Here is a 19,446-nt window from a genome sequence, read left to right as displayed (position 1 = left end):
TGTATTTTCAAGTTTGTTCAAATCATGACCCCCGTGGGTAGGGCGGGGCCACAATGGAGGATCAGAGTTTTACATAGAAATATATAGGAAAAACCTTTAAAAATCTTCTTCTCAGGAACAGAAAAGCCATGATGAGTCATTTATATGGAAGCATCCGCATGTTGGATAGATTCTATTTTGTTCAAATCATGACCCCTGGGGGTAGGGTGGGGCCACAATGGAAGATCAAAGTCTTAGATAGAAATATATAGGAAAATATCTTCTTCTGAAGAACTGCAAAGCCATGAGTCATTTAGTCATTTTGATATGGAAGCATCCTCAGGTAGTGTAGATTCAAGTTTGTTCAAATGATGACCCCCGTGGATAGGGTCGGGCCACAATGCGGGATCAAAAATTTTACATAAGAACATATAGAAAAAATATTTCTTCTCAAGAACAGAAAAGCTATGTTTAGTCATATTGATATGAAAGCACCCCCAAGTAGTGTAGATTCAAGTTTGTTTAAATGATGACCCCTGGGATATCTTTACATGTACAGAATCGATAATGTTTGAAATACTGTATAAAGGGTGTTAAAAATATTTTGCTATCTGATCCCTGAAAGGTTCTATTTACTGCAAACATATTACATGAATCAGGGAACCTAGAGTTTTGTAGAAAATGTTGATTTCTGGCCCCCAGTCGGCCCCTGTGGTTAAAATCAAATTCCAAAACCTTATTGCACATCTAAATGACACTACCATTCATATTCTAAAATATAAATGGACTACTGTGAAAAATGAACGAGGAATTCAAGAGACTAGGTTTTTGTAGAAATTTTTTTTGACCCCGTTTTGGTCCCTCCCAAAATCTTTTTGCACAAGTTCAAAGCACCACTCATCATATTTCAAAAGATGAACTGTCTATAATTCGCGTAGAATCAGGCGAAAAAGTACCTCGGAGTGCGATACACTTTAATGTTTGCTATCGAAGATGAAAAACTGAATAGTGTTATCATATTTTTCGATTGTAATTTTTGCGGATCTGTTCCAAGCGTAAAATTCCGTAAAAATGAACCATGCAAAAATATACATTAAATGGTATGTATGAAAAATTCTTCCCATACCTGCGGGTAGTTTTAAATGTAGAAATATACAATTACAATGTAGTTTTCAAATTCTTCTTTCAAATTCATATATTGTGGCTCTTTGTTAATGAGGAGAGAGTGAATAGATTGATCGTTTTACCTCGTGTAAGAGAAAAATTTAGTATGTATCAAATGTTACAAAGCTTAATATTGATTTAAGGTTCCAGGAAATTTGTGAAGAAGATGTCTTCGAAACTGTGTCCATATTTTATTCAGTTAAACAATCTTTTGCCTCTAACTTGAAACTAAGCAAATGATATGTAGATAATTATGGGATTTTTTGTGTTTTTAAACGTTGATATATTATTGAAGAGAACTTTTATTATTTCCTAGCATTAAACAGTTTATAGGAGTGGTTTTAAGAATCTACTTTAATTTTTCTAGGATTTTTTGACTTATTTGTAAAGTAGCTGCAAAACATACGTGTAAGTAATGACTATATCATCATGGAACAGTGTACATGTCTAAGGGAAAAAAATAAAAATAAAAATAAAAAAACCCACACAATTATGAATCCAAATGACATTAAATTTTACCTACATTTCAAAGTTTCCTAGCCTAGCTTAACAGCCGTTTAATACCTATTAAATGAAACAGTAAGATTCATTTTTTTTCAATAAACTTTGATTGTTCAGCACTGAATATTCGTCACCAATTATGTTTGTTTCATAGAGAAGGAATTCTACCATTTTTGCACTGTTTCTTACTTATTATTATTTTTTACAGACATGGAGATCAGTATGTCAGCAATGTTGTACTCTGGTCTCGTTCTGGCCCTGATATCGTCTGCATTCAGTGTCCCCATAGATGTTGCCCGGGAAACAGAGGTAAATTTAATTAGCTTGATAAATGTACAGTAAAACATCTCTGATCCGGGGGCACCACTGATTCAACAAAAAAAGGCCGGAAAAGACAACATTCCGGGTTCAAGAAGATTTCAATAATTAAATTTATTGCAAGGAAGTGAAAGCTTCCATCGTAGTAGGCATGATTTCGGAATACAGAGTACCCTAATTAGTAAGGTTTTACTGTACTTTCACTGTGCTGTACTTGAAGCAGAGAATTAGCAATAAAGTACAAGGGACTTTTCTGTTTTTTTGGACTTTTGGAATTATCTATTTGCTACGTAAATTGAGCCTATGTTGGTTTGATCGGGTCATGTTACAGGAAGTAGTACTTATGCATGTAGCGATAATGAAGTAGATATTTTGAACTGAACAATGTAGTTCTAGCATTCTTGAATTATAGGTGTTTACAATTGTTTCAATATGGATTTAAATTTGAGCTTGTCGATAAATGTCCCCTGCTGACATAATTGGTATCTTTAAAAACATCTTTATTCAAACTCGAAATGTGTAATAAATAATGTATAATGATTTGAATGCTAGCATAGCTTATCGTATGCTGCTAGTCGATGCATCCCGAGTTATATGCATGATGATAAGTGTTGTGTTTTCTTATGCTTATTTATGTTCCTTGTACATGTACTATAAGTGTATTTAATGATCTATATTGTAGTCGTAATTTTTTTTCTGGGTGAATACCATAAGAAGTAAAAATATTTAAGATGTTTCATTGTTGTTGATATGATTTGTCATTTAATGCAAGCTTCAATGAGAAAAAACATTTGGCACATAAGTGTTATATATAAAATTATGTAAAATTGGGAAAAATGAGAATATTATCTATAAGGAAAATAAAGTAAATTTCCAACCATATATGGAATCAACAAAAGTTTTGAACGTGAAACCTTAACAAAAATACCTAGGCTATGAATAAAATTTAAACAAGTTTAGATGTCCAGCAGCTTTAATTATTCTATTCAAAAGGTTTGACTACATGTATGAAATATGTGGAGATAACGAACAGTATTCGAGCTCAAAAGTCCATTAAAAATAGGAGCAGAGCAAACACGGACCTCTAAGACATCAGAGGTGGGATCAGGTGCCATGGAGGAGTGGGCATCCCCTGCCGATTGGTCACACCCGCCGTATTACGTACAATGTAGTTGCCTACTATATTTGTTTTTGTTCTTGCAATTTAGTCAATGATTCGCTTTTCTTTGAATCTAAAGCTTTAAGAATTCAAATCCTTTGCGAAAAACCTCTTCAACTATGACATAATCGATCTCAGAATAATGTTTGTTTTTTAAATATTTCTTTGTTAATTTCAAACTTTGAGAGAATCCATTAAAATATTAATGAAATTATTTAAGGTGAAGAATGTTTGTTATTAAAACAGCAAGCTCTAATAATGAGTTTTTGATAAAAATCGATTATTTATATCAGAATTACTAAGATATTGAAATACCAAGAGACAGTGAAGCATATGTCAAAATCTAAGTTGATAATCCAATGAATACTTAATCAGCTGTTACGCATTTTGATCCCTCATATCGACAAATCATGGTTCTCCAATGTAGCCTTGAAATTGCTTGTAAACAATTCTATACATAAATACAGAAAAGTTAAATATATCAGATGCAGACCATTGATTAGGACCAGCCCTTCTCATTTCCCATCCCCCAAATTCCCCTGACAAAAAAAAAAAAAAAAAAAAAAAAAAAAAATGTTTGAGTTGAGGATTTGTTTTTAATTTTATGTCAAGGGAGATAACGTTTCCTTAAATATTATATGGTAGTTGAATTTCGACTTTCTCGATGGCATCACATTATTTTCTTAACATTTCAAGAACAAATTGTAGCTATTTATAAGATTATACACGATTTTTTTTAAATAGTGTGCATCGAAGAGCCGTGTTACGCTGTGTGTGGGAAATCCCCCGACTTTTCTGAGGAAAGTCATTTGCTGTAGCTTTGATTTGAAATTTTCATTTGGATGCTGCTTGCCCCCACCCACTTTGTCATGCTGTATAGTCGATCACCGGCTTATTCCAGCATTTAAAAATACAATGAAAGCAATGGGAAGGTCAACTTCCTAGCACCCCCCCCCCTTCCCCACATGAAATAGGATTTTCAACTTTGGGTAGTTTACTGAGATTTTTGGCTTAAATTGTCGAACTTTTTTTTTGGAATTGACCCAGTCCCCTCTCCCCCCCCCCTTTTTTTTAAAGAATGTCTGTGGGCATGCATATTGTCTTCAATCCGAGTTTCCGTTTTATACTAATTTTTCTAATAAAGGAGAACCGTGTGTAATTGCACTAGCTGTTACACCTTATATGCTCTCTGGAAAAGCCTTTTATTGATGTTGCTGCCTATGCATTTGTGGCATGATATGCTTTTTTTGTGATGACAGCTAATTTTAAGATTTGTGTAAACAGAGTGGAGTAGGTTTATGTGTTAGGTTACGGAAAGCATGTGTTCTTTTGTTTGACCCCGGAAACATAGTTTTACAAGGATTCAAAAAAAAAAAAAAAAAAAAAAAAACTTTTCTTAATAACTTTAATGTATTAGTAATACCTCTTCTTAGGAATTTTCATTCTTATGCTTACATTTGCAAAACAAATATTTTAACTGTGCAAAATAGTTTCTAAATATGGCCAATGAATTATCGTATCTGTGACCTATTTGTAGAACTACATTTAAAAGTATCTGTTACTACATTCTAAAAGACTTTGTAACCAGTCATGGTATCCTAGTGGCAGGGCACTCGCTTCGTAATCGGAAGGACCGGGTTCGATTCTCGTTTGCCACTCTGCGTTACGCCAAAGACCTGTAACAACTGTTCCTTCGCCAAGCGCCCGGCACTAGAAGTGAAAGTCACGGTTTTTCTGATTAGACCTTAAAAAACCGAGGTCCCGTGTCACGGTAGGCGTTGGCACGGTAAAGAACCCCCACAGCTCAATTGCCCCTGGGTGCCGAGTATGACTCTGAATTTGAAGCTCTTCACCGACATACGGTGACATTTCCATATGAGTTAAAAATTCACGAATGGGGCGTTAAGCAACATACAATCAATCAATCAATTTAAACGACTTTGTGATATACATTATCATAGCCAACTGTAACTTTCCATTTTTCAGACTTGTGTCAGGGATATAAACGATTAGATTTAAGCGTTGATCGTTTTATATCTGATATAAATATGTGAAACAAATTGGCTCTTTGGTTGTTATTTAATATTAATTGTCTCAATCCTGGTTTGAAAAGTTTCAATATGAAAGAAATGCGATGCAATAAATTCACCAAAAATACTTTTTTGTTGGTTTAATTTTAAGATAAACAGTAAGTTTAATATCACACGTTTTCTTTTATTATATTGATTCATAACACAACACAGAATATCGCATTTAAAATTTTGTTAAGCAGTTATGTATTTTTATCATTCACAGAAAGTTTGTCGTATTTTCTTGACTTCAAAATATTCTTATTTGTTTTTGTAATCATATATCGTTTTTGAATATATGTGTTATGATGAAAACTATTCTATGAATTAACTTAAATTGTACAAAATATTCTGTGATTTGTTGAGGATTTTAACTTCAAATAGTATTTGTAATTTATTCTGTGGTAAAGTGAGATGAAATCCATAGATAATTATATTAAACATTTTTATCACCCCTGACTGCAGTAAGACTAAAAATTAAAACCACAGAACACAAAAATTCATAAAGTTTTAGAAACATCAAGTTGTAACGAAATTATGCGTAATTAATAGTGGAATACTTCTTTGTTAAAAAGCATAAAATTGTGTAAACCTGGTTTTATACATGTATCACAAACCACTCCCTAACATATACTTAACTAGCTTAAAATATATTAAGAAGGTAAAGTATATTTTAAATGACATTTTTTTATTTCTGGGGGTAATGAAATATATGGAGATAACGAACAGTATTCAAGCTCAAAAGTCCATTAATCAATACAAAATAGGAGCAGAGCAAACACAGACCTCCAAACATCAGAGGTGGGATCAGGTGCCATGGAGGAGTGAGCATCCCCTGCCGACCGGTCACACCCGCTGTGTGCTCCTTGTCATGATCGGGAAATAACGGAAAAATCCGTCGACAATTCAGTGTGTAAATAATGGCCTAACAATTAGTATGAAAAACGTCAGTCAGCATTTGACTCAATGATAAATTGTATTTGCTGACAAGGTCATTGTATCGACCATAGAACTTACGAAATGATGACTTTAAACGAGACAGCTGATATTCTTGTTTCATCAACTTATTTGTCAATAATTTACCTCGTTTTAGAAATTGTACATACGTAGAGCATGCTCTTGCGTATCGAATCAACTGAGAAATATATACCCCGTATGCAGGTGATGAAGGTATATTGCTGCATAAGTAAGGGAAGTTGACGATTGAAAAGTTAAAGTCATCACGTTTATCATAAAGCTTGGTTGTTAGATTACCATTAACGTCTTTTTCAAGTAAACTATCCAAATATGAAACAGATGTGTCAGACTCTGTGGTATCTTTTAAAACAATGTTATCAATTGAGGTCAACCAGAAACATTCTACTCATGAATTTTTGTTTGTATTTATACATATTTGATCATTGGTTATTATTTTTTTGCACTCCTGACTTAGAGCATGAAAGATTTTAAGAAGAATTATGATGCTAAATTACGTCAGAATATGTTCTATTGTTTGCGAAAAGTAGTGCCGGATTTCGACTGCCAAAGCAAAACACAAAAAACTGAATTTTTTAACTATCAATATAAAGAAAGGTTGTGCTAAGTGTTCCTGAAAAGGCATTGGATTTTATAAGGCATGATATTAAAATTGAACATGTGAAGAAACATCTTTCTGCCAATAAAAAAAAAAAAAAACTCAAGTCATGTAGCAAAAAATTTTTGAAGTGGAAAAAAAATCATTTATTTGAATGAAAAAAATGGGGAAAAAAGACATACAAGTAAATAGCCTTACATTTTGAAAGATATATAATTTAGGAAAAGTAAAATTGATTTTTATTCATTTTATATCAGACACTCTAATATCTCAGGACCAAAAGAAATTAAGGTTTCGTTTGTTTTTCAAAATTATAGAAAAAAAAATCTATTCTAACCAGGTGCAAAGATTTTGAGGATTTAAAAATTGAAATAATTTCAGATTTTTGAAGGTACGAAAGTGTCAGTACTATGTATTGTTGATTCAAGTCGTCAAGAGACATTAATTCAATAAGTATTTAATTACATTTACTTTCAGAGTGACCAACATCTTGAAGACAAACGACCAAAATATATGGACACAAGAGACCTCGACACATTCCAAAAACTTGTTTACCTGGCGCTAAAAGGGGTAAGAAAGAAAGAAAGAGGATTTTGACTTGCTTTTATCTACTTTTTAGTCGTTTTTAAATTTAGATATTAGATTTTCAGGAAACCTTTAAACAATATTCCTACAGAAAAATCTGACTAAATTGGGCAACAGGCAATGACTATTAAATACCCTGTCCATAAATTACATTTTCAGGAATTATTTTTTCCTTTGTTACAAATTATAAGCCAAGATTTTCAGGACATTTTAATACAATACTGTGGAATCATCAATGTTCGTGGGGGACCTATTATCGAGGAATTCGTGGGTTACCTTTACCCAAGAATTTACATTTCCACGAACGTTTATTTTGTTTATATATGATTCATTGAGTCTACCGTATAAACGAGTACCCACGAAATAACGTCCCCACGAACAAGTAAAATAGATTATTATACTTCTGTTAAAATGCTTCCTATATAAAGTTAAGAAGGTAAAATAACTATCTTTTATAGTCTGGAAATTTCCACGCAAAGCAAAGCTATACCCCGGGGTATAGTTTTTGCTACCCACCCCTCGGAAAATTTTCATACAATTTTTGACGCCAATTTTATTTCCTGCGATACTTCTATACACTGATGAGGTCATCTTTACTTCAGGAGCATTGTGACGTCATCGGAATTTCAGCTTATTCTTGCAGTGTTATCTTACTTTAAATTACTTCCTCAAAAGTTTTATAATTATTCTTTTGACGTTTTCATGTTTTGTCTACAACCCTTAGAAATTATAATATACATCAGTATAATAAACCGCTTATCCACTGGTTGTAAGTGAGATAGCTCATCATCAAACCCTTGACAGGAACTATTCCCCTCGGACAAGCCCTCGGGGAATAGTTTCTGTCGCGGGTTTGATAAAAGAGCTATCCCACTCACAGCCAGTGGATAAGTGTATACTATGCTTGCCCACGAACATTGAGCCCGCGAATAAAATGATTCCACAGTATGCATGACAAAATGTACTATTTCAACTATTTAAAGTATATCAGCTGTGCAACAGAAATACACAAATTGATCTCACTGAAAATATTTCCTTGTAAAAAAAAAAAACATTTTTAGAATAAAAAGCTACACAATGCTTTCAACAAACGAGGCTCTGAAAACATCAAAGACACCAGTTTTTGCCTACACCGTGTTAACTGAGTTACTTATGCAATACAAATGTCTTTAATCTGAATTCAGCAATATTGTAATTGTCATTGACGTAATTAAACGAAAAAGAACACTCATCACTAATAGGCATAAAATGGTATTCGCAGTCTTTGAAGAAAAATATGTTCAAAGAATGTTGAATTAGCTTCATTAATGTACATGATTTATTCATTATCTGATCTCCTATACTAATCTAAGAGACTGATCGAATATTTTTTGCTTCTTAGTTCTATTCTCTGCCGATAAATGTAATGTAAAAAAAATACAACATATAAGAAAGATTGGATATTGTCCAATGGACGTTATCTGATGTCTATCTCCAACATCTACCATCTATTTATACACCATTTTTTTTCTAATAAAGAATATGTTGAATGTTCTCTCGTGAGAAAACTGAGTGAAGAGGAACGAATTTGAACCGTGTTTTCAATTGAAGTGTTCATAGTATACAAAGATGTAGATATACAGGCAAAAGAATCGTAAAAATGTTGATAAAAGCACGGAGTTTTATATGAACATACATGTATTTATGAATTTCATCATGGGACAATATGTTCTTTGTTTTCGAGTCCTGAGTAAGAATGCATAAAAGTGATTTCAGTAAAGCTGAGAGTACTTAGTATATAAAGATGTGGGATTAATTGCAATTTGTTTACTAAAATTGATAGAATGATAAAGTCAGTAACATCAATACACGTAATCTAGTAATCATAGTTTGAAAAAAAAATATCATGAAATGGATCATTTGAAACAAAGGAGTAAATAAAAAAAATTCTCTCATTAAATTCATACATATCATATAGGAACAATTAATGTGTATCACCATTTTAATTACATGGAAATCATTTTTTTTTTTTAGACATATGCATGGTAATAATTATAATTAAACGCGAATAATTATAATTAATTAATCTCAATCTTGATGGGACCGAAAAAATACTTCGAGATATCAAGGGTAAAATAAGCGCTTGGGACTTCAAAATCCTTTCAACATATAAGTGGTATTCGAGATATCAATGTTCGAGAAACTGAAGTTCAGCTATATTTTGTATCCTCGTGCAGTTTTTTTTCCTGCAAAATCAAAGACTAATTCATAAAATACTGAAACTGTTTGCAGAATTCAAGAAAAGAACAAATAAACATGTTTAATAGAAAATGATTTAGATAATTAAACACTGAATCAGTTTTGGAATTTGAGTTTATTTGATGATGTAAAAAGTCGATGTCATTTATTTTATATAAAATGGCATTCTATATCTTCTCAAGCCTGTACTTCAGATATTTGAGACTTTAAAGGAGTCTTATTATGAAAATACGTATATGCAATAATCTTGCAGTAATTTATGATTTTTCATTGGGTTACAATTCCAATAAAAAATATCTGTTGCTGTGTTATTTAGTTCTCAAAAGATTTTTTTAAATATACATTTTTACAATATATATATTAATGTTGTATTACAATATGCCTGTTTGTAAACTATTTGATTTTATTTTTCAAAAATTGAATTCTTATCTTTTTTATTTCAACGATTTGTTGAATAATTTGTCAAAAAACATTTTGCAAAGTTCTTGATATTAGTATCATCCCGAGAGTCTTAGCTAACTTCTTGGTATCGAAAAATCGCCCATATTGACCAACCTTAACAGTCTTAGTACATTGACCTATTTCGAAACAATCCTCAAAATAATCTTAATTGAATCACTTCTTTGATTTTAATAAAAAATATGAACACTAATTTTCATTTAGGTTATATTTTTTGTCTTCCGCACAAAATATTTCTTCAATCCATCTGTCCGTAATTGTGTCCACCATTAACATCTAATTATACATTGTTCTGTATGACATTTTTAGAAGTTCTCTAACTTTTAAAATGAATTTTATTTCATAGCTTGCTATGTATAAAAGAAGATCCAGATTTATTTTGAGGTCAAACGGTCAAAGGTCAAGGACATAAATTCATATACAGCATAAATTTGTTTGCAACAAAGAAAAACAGGTCCCTTGGATTTCCAATCTGTGTCTATTCTTTAGTTTTCATTAATGTCATGTCTGGTATTTCTCAAGATTGTGTTAAATTAAAAAAAAATCAACATAAAATATTTTTTTTATAAAATGGTTTTTCGTGAACAAGCTTGAACAGTACATTTCATCATGGTATTTCTTAAAAGGCAATTTCACGTTTTCTTATTTTTTATGTACATAAAACAAGTAGTGATATACCTAAGCAGCGAATATAATTAAAGTCGATATATACTTCTAACTGGAATCTAACCTACCTCGCGTTATGTAAAGTAAGACAAATGTTAAGGCAGCGTTAAGGCAATGTTAAACAATGTTGAGGCAATGTTTAGACAATATTTAAGACATTTTAAGGCAATGTTCAGGGATTTTTCAGAAATTGTAATGCATAACATGTTTACATGTATTTACAAATAAAGGTCTGTTCACCAAAATATGATCACTATTCTCAAAATTGGGGAAAGAATCTATAATAGAAGTAACATATATCCGGAAACAGATCATTTTAGACATACATTGATAAAGCGATGCTCATTTGGATTATAAAATTATTTTCACGAATTAGCTATAGAAATATTTGAACACGGAAATACATCAGAAAATTATCAATCAATCATTGTCAGCGTTGACTGTTTTCTTTATTATTTTATTGACTATTGGTTCATAAAGAGAGTATTTTATTTGAAAAGAAATGGAAAACAAAGTTTTGAAAAGCTACATTAATATTTCAATATGGATGTATGAGCCTGCTTCCTAGATGTCATATTTGTTCATTGTAAACTTGTTACCCAAGACCATATATCCTTACAAATACCCCTCAAAATCCCTGGTCCCCAGCAAATTACAATGGAATTTATCCTGATTTGTAATTACATGTATTTGTATGACAGTGGTTCTTGTAATCTTGCTTATCATCCTACCCAGCTAAGTGATACCGGTATGCTATTCGACCAATGAAATATGGAGATAGTGAACAGTAATCAAGCTCAAAAGTCCATTGAACCAATACAAATCGGGAGCAGAGCAAACACTAACCTCTAAAAAACATCAGAGGTGAGATAGAAAATAATGGTGATTGTTTGATATTCTCATTGAGATGCTTATAAAACTGTCATGCTTGCAAAAATATTATCATTACAGCGAAAGGACTCATTTTTGGTAAAGCTTGATAAAAGTTGATAAAAACCGTTTTGTTGTGTTCAAATTTCTTGGATTTCAAGGTCTTTCGTTAAAAAGATTTTGAATCCTAACAAAAAAAAGAAGAAGATAATTTGTCTCCGCTGTAATGAAAATGTTCATGCAAAGCTTAACTATTTGATAAGCATTTCTATAAGAAGTATTTATATATTTGAACAAATATATACACTGTACCTATATATTTATAAGAGTGGGTAAAGGGGTACATGTAAGTGAAGAAGAATTAACCAACATTGCACAATTCCTTCAAATTTTCCCGTATTCAACAACTGTATCTGAACCCTGAGAAGTAATTGAATATTTTAAGTAAACAACCAAATTCTCTATTTGTCCGGTTTATCCTCTGTATGGCGATAGAAGGAAAGTTTCTGTAAGACTAGAAACGTATTTGGATGTGACATATTTGACTTCGAAAAAACGAACCTCATGTAAAACACAAATAAGATCAAACTGTCAGATTATTCATTTGCTTGATAGCAAAGGATCGTAAAGTATTGCATTCCTATATTTGTATTGTTTTATGTTACACAGAACAATTATCAACAAAATATAGAGCATCCCCCTGCTGTTCTATAATAACATCCCTTTGCTCGTATTTCAATAAAACGTTATCTTTTTTCAATTGTTATTTAGGCTTACTCTGGCGACTTATACCGCAATCAATGAACAAAAATATAATATCAAACAGCTTAATCAATTTTTTTTCCTCTCGTTAGTATCGTGTAATACAAGAGTTTAATACAAATGATGGAATAATATCATGACTGGATGTCTATTTCCTGGTGGATTCGATTTAACACAAAAACAACAGTCAAAATAATTTGGTATGTTTTACCTTGACAGAAATCGCATTATTTTCATGTTGTTTTTTTTATGAAGGCGATGATCAAATTTATTAAAATATAGGGTTTTGCAATGAAAAGTAATAATGTTTCAGAATTTTGTGAAATCAACGATATTAATTCTTGTATATTGTATATACATATAAAAACATGAGGAAACATCAATATAACATTCTTTTGAATTCATAAAAGTTAACCCTAGAAGGGCGTCAGAATTAAGGATTTGTTTTCATTCTTCACTTGTATCAATAACATCTATAAAATCTATATCATTATCTTATTCTTCTGGTTCCATTTACTTTGTGTGTTGTTCATAGTTTCATCTTCACAAAACTGTGTTGTCACTTAGAAATAGTGTTTAGAAATGAAAACGATGGAAATTTAACATCAACATCTTGTTTATGAAGGAAATGGGATTGCTTAATCCCTATTCTTCTTTGCAAATCCTTTGAAGCGTACATGTACTGAATAATTGTTGCCTACTTCTCTGGTATATTTTTGCAACTAGGGCTGTGTTTAAGATACTAGCAGCAGCTAAGCTAGCCTTGGGGTGTTTGAGAACGTACCTTCCACCGAGGAACATGTCTGACTTTGTCTGCATATACCTCGGTAAACATTCTAAATTTTTTGGAAAAAGATCAGGTAAAGTCAGTCAAAAATGCTCGTTTAAATAAACAGTTAATTCTCTTAAAAGAAGAAAGCAACACCAGATTTCTAGTTTATAAGGGTATTATATGATATTACTTGTATATCTTTGTTGGTACCAAACATCAAATATCCATGCTATTTATCCTTACCTAGATACTAGGCTTGTGTATGGCTCTGCGCACGAACTTATTTATTCAGTGTAACCAGGGTGAAACCAGGAATGGTATCAAAATTGTTTAGCAACTAAAAAAAAGTTGCAAAAGGTTCTATAATAAAGAGATTTTAAAATTTGATCAAATTAAAGGGATTTAAGTGCATATTTGGGGGAAAAAATCAAATGTTTATTTCTTAGAAGATATTCACTATTCAAACCTAATTAGTCGTCTACCTTAAATATTAATAATCTGGCCCGGTTTAATTAATTTTCCTCTCAGTGCATTTTTGATAATCACCACATCAGAATAGGGCAGTGAACCATTTTATCCAGTTTATATTATTAAGTACAATGTAAATGTCCTGTTTCAACAGGAAAGACATGTCTAGAATTCCAAGTGGGAATTTTTAGCATCATTACATCTAGCCATTGAGAGAATCACCACAATAAAAACGAACTGATTCTTCATTGACATCAGGTGAAAAGCAATTAAACGGTCTCTGCTGTACCTGACCACTTAGAAATTGACAAGTCTGGGGTAAATAACAGTTAAGTGGACGTCTCTTCCATTATCTGATATGGGGACTGTGATTAAACCGTTTGATAAAGGGTTTATCGAGTGCTATTATACGATGAGTGAAAGTCATATACGTTCAATGATTTTTTTTTTTACTGTATATGAAATATATTTTGAGTTAAAAGGTTCTTTTCTTTAATATCAATTATTAATGTTAGCATTGTTTAATGAACGAAAAATTGAAGTTTGCATAGCTAACGCTCTAGTGCCTAAAATTTGTGAAGTATAGCATTGATTTAAAATATGAGCAAAGGTGATTCGGTGATTATGCTCTTAAGAAAATAAATAAAAAAGCACAATCTAAAGTGTTGGACTTAAGTATTTCAGGACGAAAATTGTTTTGTAATCATAGGTTTGAAAGGAATGTGGAGAAAATCCATGCGGTATCTTTGAACGATAAAGAACAATTAAAATATTTGCTGAATATCACAAATAAGTTACAAAAAAGGTAACCTACGTGCTTTAACTTAAAAGCACTTCATACTCTGATGAGATATGTAGTCATAACGATAACTACAATCATTCACGTATGCATTTATATCCAAAACAACTATATATGAACTAACTTAAAGAATAACATGCTTTTTTTTTCATTGTTAGTATGAAACTTAAGGTTGCAGAAAAAAATACATAACTGTGTTAGCGGATATCTAGACTAGTTTTTTTTTTTTTCTGAAACAACTGCAATGAAAATTTCCATACATGTACTAATAAACAAAGAAAGACACTTTGTTTATATTTAATCAAATAAAGTAATTTCAAATATACGTTAAGTATCATTTTATTGGTATGTACGTCATTGCATGTTTCATTGAACGAAACTAATTAGTATACTCTTTATTTAAGATTTAATAAATAGAGAATTTTAAATATTTTGTAGTTTGATATGAATTTTTTTTCATGAGCGGGACAGGACCTTTTATTTATATTTTCACGAATTCATAACAAGAGTGAATATATATATATATATATATATATATATATATATATATATATATATATATATATATATATATATATATATATATATATATATATATATATTATAAATCCTGCCTCAAGATTGATATAAATTCCATACTCAATTCCTGTATATAAAATTTTCTTTGATTTTCCCTTTGCCTCAGTTTGTCTTTTCATGATAAAGTAGGCCGTGACGTCATAGATGAGCAGTTAAGAAGTCATAGCTAAGCGATTGTGAAATGGAAAATATTGTAAACACTTATTTCAACAACACATATTTGGAGAAAATTTGGCAGTTGTGGTCTCTGTAAGAATGGTTTCTTAACTTCTCTGTCTTCTAACATGCCAGAGAGAGTATTTTTTCAACACGCTTTGTGAAGGGAATGAAAACTCTGATATTCTTTCACATTGTGGCAACATATCACTTTTATCAAATAAATAAATTACAGTATTTCACTCATTTTAATGATGAAATAAATTTTTTTTTTTTAGGATTTTGTGAAGACACATGTACATATAACATAATCATTCTTTAAGTGAAGGGGTTGTTTTATTCCATCCAGTAATTTGTAACTGTGCAAAAATTTACATATTTTGGCAGCAGACGATTGTCAGAGACGATTTTCTCAAGAAAAAAATTAAATGCATAATCAATTTTGATATACCTTATTTCTCGCCTAGGAATCTGAATTAACTTTCTTCGTAAGTAGGTATGCAATACAGATCGAAACGTGCAAAACCAGAAATAGCTCTTTGCTCTGATTAATGGCATGAGGAATTTAATTAACTAAATGAATTCCATGGAATTCTGCACGATTCAGAGTCTGTCTCCCTGGGGATTTTGTTATTGACACAACTAGAAAGTAGAACAAAATGAAAAACATTAGAATTAAGAACACGGAGAAACATTCTACACTTTGAAGTGACAAGTTATACTTATTAATATTTACGAGGGCTTAACAAAAAAGTTTGTGGACTGATGCGATAAAATTATTACAATGTAGTCTGTGTTACAAAATTTATAAGGAACATAAAACAACAAAAGTTTAAGAAATGTTCAAAATTTTAGCTTGATACGTTAATAATTTGCCAAATTATTCTAAAATAAAAAGACATTATATATGATCACCCGACGCTGTCGCTGCTTAGTTTCATGACGTCCGACAACGTCATTGTTTCTCAATACCTGCTCTCTCTACCTCATACACTTATCTTGATGACATTACCTGGAGTTAAGTAAGGACTTAAGCACGCCTTGTTTATCACACTTTTCAATGTCACGAAGAGCTGCTTTCAATGCATATAATATTGTACATGAATCTATATATAGGGAAAGATCCTCACTTGGTTATGCCAGAAAACTTAGCTTGTTGGCGTTCAATTTCTACCACACATGATCAACGTCACTTTTCGGCGTAGCTGACGTTTGACACCCTGACTACAAATCGACATTAACTGTGCATCTTTCATCTCTCTGAATCTTTTTGGCATTTAAAAATCAAGTACTCTGGAATGATTTTATTTATCTGAAGCCCGTTTAAACATTCCGATCTCTACGTAAATAACAGTTTTTCAAACCAGTGTTTCCACTTTTTAGAATACTGTAAAAAGAAACCCTTCCCCCTTTTTGACGTCATTTTAAAGCCCTTAATTTTTTGAACACTCCATATAAAATTTAAGATAAAATTTCATAGAACTTACAGAAAGGGGTAAAAATTGCTAAGTTTACAGAACAATTGTGTCGTACCAAATGCCTGAAATAACGGGATTTTGATGACAAATGCTCATATCATAAGAGTTCTTCACAGTTACACTCAGATAGAAAAAACGTCATTTTTGAGGTTGCGCTGCCTGGTCATACCATTGCTTACAAAAACATTGACAGTTTATTAAAGAATAAAACTTATGATTTATGGTTTATTCTACAGATAGAAAAATTGACGCTAACTAAATGTTTTAAAATTCATTGATGTACCAAAGCAGTTTTGATTTCATGGCTCTAGTCCACGAATTTTTTGATAACACCTCGTAATTCTGTTTTATTTATAGACTCAATTCAGATTTAAAAAAGTAGACAAATCAGATCATAACCATATAAGACAGAGGTTTTGCAATTCTTTAATAAATTTTTTTAAAGCCTTCTTAATACGAACTATTGAGAAAAAAAGTGGGAAAATTTAACAGATTTTTTTCGTTGATAGAACTTTGTAAAAACTTATTCGTATTTTTACAGTTGGTGGAGGAAGGAAAATTGAACCCAGACATGATAGCAACATCTAGTGAGAATTACTTTGACAACCAGGGCGAGGACGAAAGTAAAAGTAAAATCTCTTCCGAGAAGCGTGGCCATCTCCGGATTTGTGTGCGCCGTTCAGGATCTCGATTCTTCCCCTATCCTTGTTTCAGAGGTGATTTTTTTAAATAGATAATAAGTTTTAACAATCACACAAATGTGTCTTCGCATGGTCCAGGCCAGATATATATTTTCAATAAAATTCCCCATCTATCACCTAAGCACCATATTTTGTTTAAAATGTTATCACAATATACTACATGTGCATGTTTTCTACAAAAAAAAATTATTATTGATAACTGCAACTCACATGTAAAAATAACGCCTTGCAAGTCTGCGTCAGAATATTTAATAGTAAAGATTTGATATATAAAATAGAAAATATCACCAAACATAGAAACTTTTACGCAGTATACCTACGTCTTTGATCAACACAATCTTTAATTTGAATCCTCTAAAGAAGCAAAGGCATTCTGTGATGCAATTCCCCGAAATCAATTTCAATATCATACTTGAACGCTTGACGTCCCTGATCATCCAGGGTTTTTGTCTGTTAAAAACAGAAAATTCAGTTTGATTCAATTTACAAACGCAGAAAATCATTGATCTTCTCCGGGAATTTCAAAGATCCGGGATTAGCTTTGCTGTGCTTGTCCTGCTTCGTCTATTATACCTTACATTGATTTTCAAAGCATTCTGATTCGTCACACTGAGCGTATATTTTTACTGTTTTCCCATTTCCGCTGCATTTGCTTGTCTAGAAAAGTGTGGCCAAGGGTAAATTCATCAAAAGAAATTCTAAAAGAATCTTCAAATAATCTTGTAGAAAAGACAGCTGATCGATATTTGCATGGAAGCAAAGAGAATTTGAAAGTGCATGTATATAAAATTAAAAACTGTTTTCTACGACTTGCGTAGATTTGGTGCAATATGACTGTTAAAAAATAACTAAACAAAGAAAGGCGAACCATTTCTATAACATCCGTGGTAAAAATTGCATGCATTTTAGAACTTCTCCTCATGTATTATAACAAGGAAAAAATAAGGGTACTATTCGGAGATAAGCAGTTCAGAATTAACAAGTGTAGTAATTTTTTTTATTATGCTGAATTAAACATCGCCACGATTAGTTTACGAAAAAGAAATTTTATTTTGTCTATTTGTTAATATCTGATTAAGCCCACTTGCTACAAACAGACTTTTTCAGAAACCGTGAAAATAATGTAAAATTACTTTTCAATGGATCAAATTTTTGTGGTTTGAAAAAAAGTTTGGTAGGGATTTGATTTTAGAACTCTGAACAAGTTGAAAAAAGCCATTTTTTCAAACTTAAGGGCATGTTGCCATGGATACTATGACACATCGCAACCAATGATTTTACCTGATTTTAGTTAACGGTATCAACTACTAACATCATAAGAGTTTCGAGAAATTCTGACACTATGTATGCCACAAATCCTATAAAATGTTTCAGTCATTAGAGAGACTGTACCTCGAAATAAGGAATCAGAGAGGGTCCTACAAGTAGCTGTGCAAATATGTTTCATTAAAGTTTTGAATAAAATCAAATATTAAATCACATAATTATGTCAGCTTTTCGTTTTGCGTTGTTTCTTTCCAATTCATTTCAATGCATGTATTTCTGTCAAAGCTGTGTGACAAACACTGGGGGGGGGGGGGGTTAGGTGCAATACTAGTATAATAATGTCTATGGAAAGTCTCTTTTAATGAAATTATTCTTGCTTTTCAGGTTAAGCAGAAAAATAATCCCACAAATCAGAACATATCACATCTCAAGTGGCCAGAAAGAACTTGAACCGTACGTTTCTTTCTTTAATGGATATGTGCTTACTTATCCAATATAAGACCTAGACATAGTGCTAACACGTGTATTCTTTTTTAATCAGAGAGAGATATGTCTTTATATACTTAGTATTTGTTGTATTAATTCTTGATAGATGTTTTATTTATGTCAAAATATAACTATGTTAATTCTCTGTTTACTGAAATCATGTTTCTTTATTGTCATCAGATTTTGTACATAACTGAAAACACTTGTTTGATTAACAGCGACAGACTAAGTCAGTGTTGATTGAGTTTCTTACATTACAGATGGAAATTACTGATGAATATGCCGCAATTGAAATATTTAACGCTTTGTAGATACTTTGTGTTTAAGACCAATGCTTTGATAGTTAAAGTTGCTTTTCTTATTATAAACCAGGGGCTGCTCCAGCGAGATATCTGATA

General features: G+C 31.6%; 1 protein-coding gene across 1 annotated transcript in view; it reads left to right on the top strand.

Moving 5' to 3' along the window:
* Nucleotides 1-19,195, top strand: part of LOC133189001 (uncharacterized) — a 30,731-nt gene extending 11,536 nt beyond the window's left edge. Inside the window, exons 2-5 of the mRNA XM_061324452.1 lie at nucleotides 1,853-1,953; nucleotides 7,241-7,333; nucleotides 17,137-17,311; nucleotides 18,947-19,195. Of these exons, the coding sequence (XP_061180436.1) occupies nucleotides 1,855-1,953; nucleotides 7,241-7,333; nucleotides 17,137-17,311; nucleotides 18,947-18,951 (372 nt within the window). The 5' untranslated portion in view covers nucleotides 1,853-1,854 and the 3' untranslated portion in view covers nucleotides 18,952-19,195. The remainder of the gene's footprint in view (nucleotides 1-1,852; nucleotides 1,954-7,240; nucleotides 7,334-17,136; nucleotides 17,312-18,946) is intronic.
* Nucleotides 19,196-19,446: the final 251 nt, after the last annotated feature.

The sequence above is a fragment of the Saccostrea echinata genome, unplaced genomic scaffold (assembly GCF_033153115.1).
Source record: "Saccostrea echinata isolate AGI-Se365-2 ecotype Australia unplaced genomic scaffold, CSIRO_AGI_Sech_v1 ptg000016l, whole genome shotgun sequence".
NCBI lineage: Eukaryota > Metazoa > Mollusca > Bivalvia > Ostreida > Ostreidae > Saccostrea > Saccostrea echinata.
The sequence above is the reverse complement of the archived record's forward strand: the minus strand, read 5'-3'. Positions and strand labels throughout refer to the sequence as shown.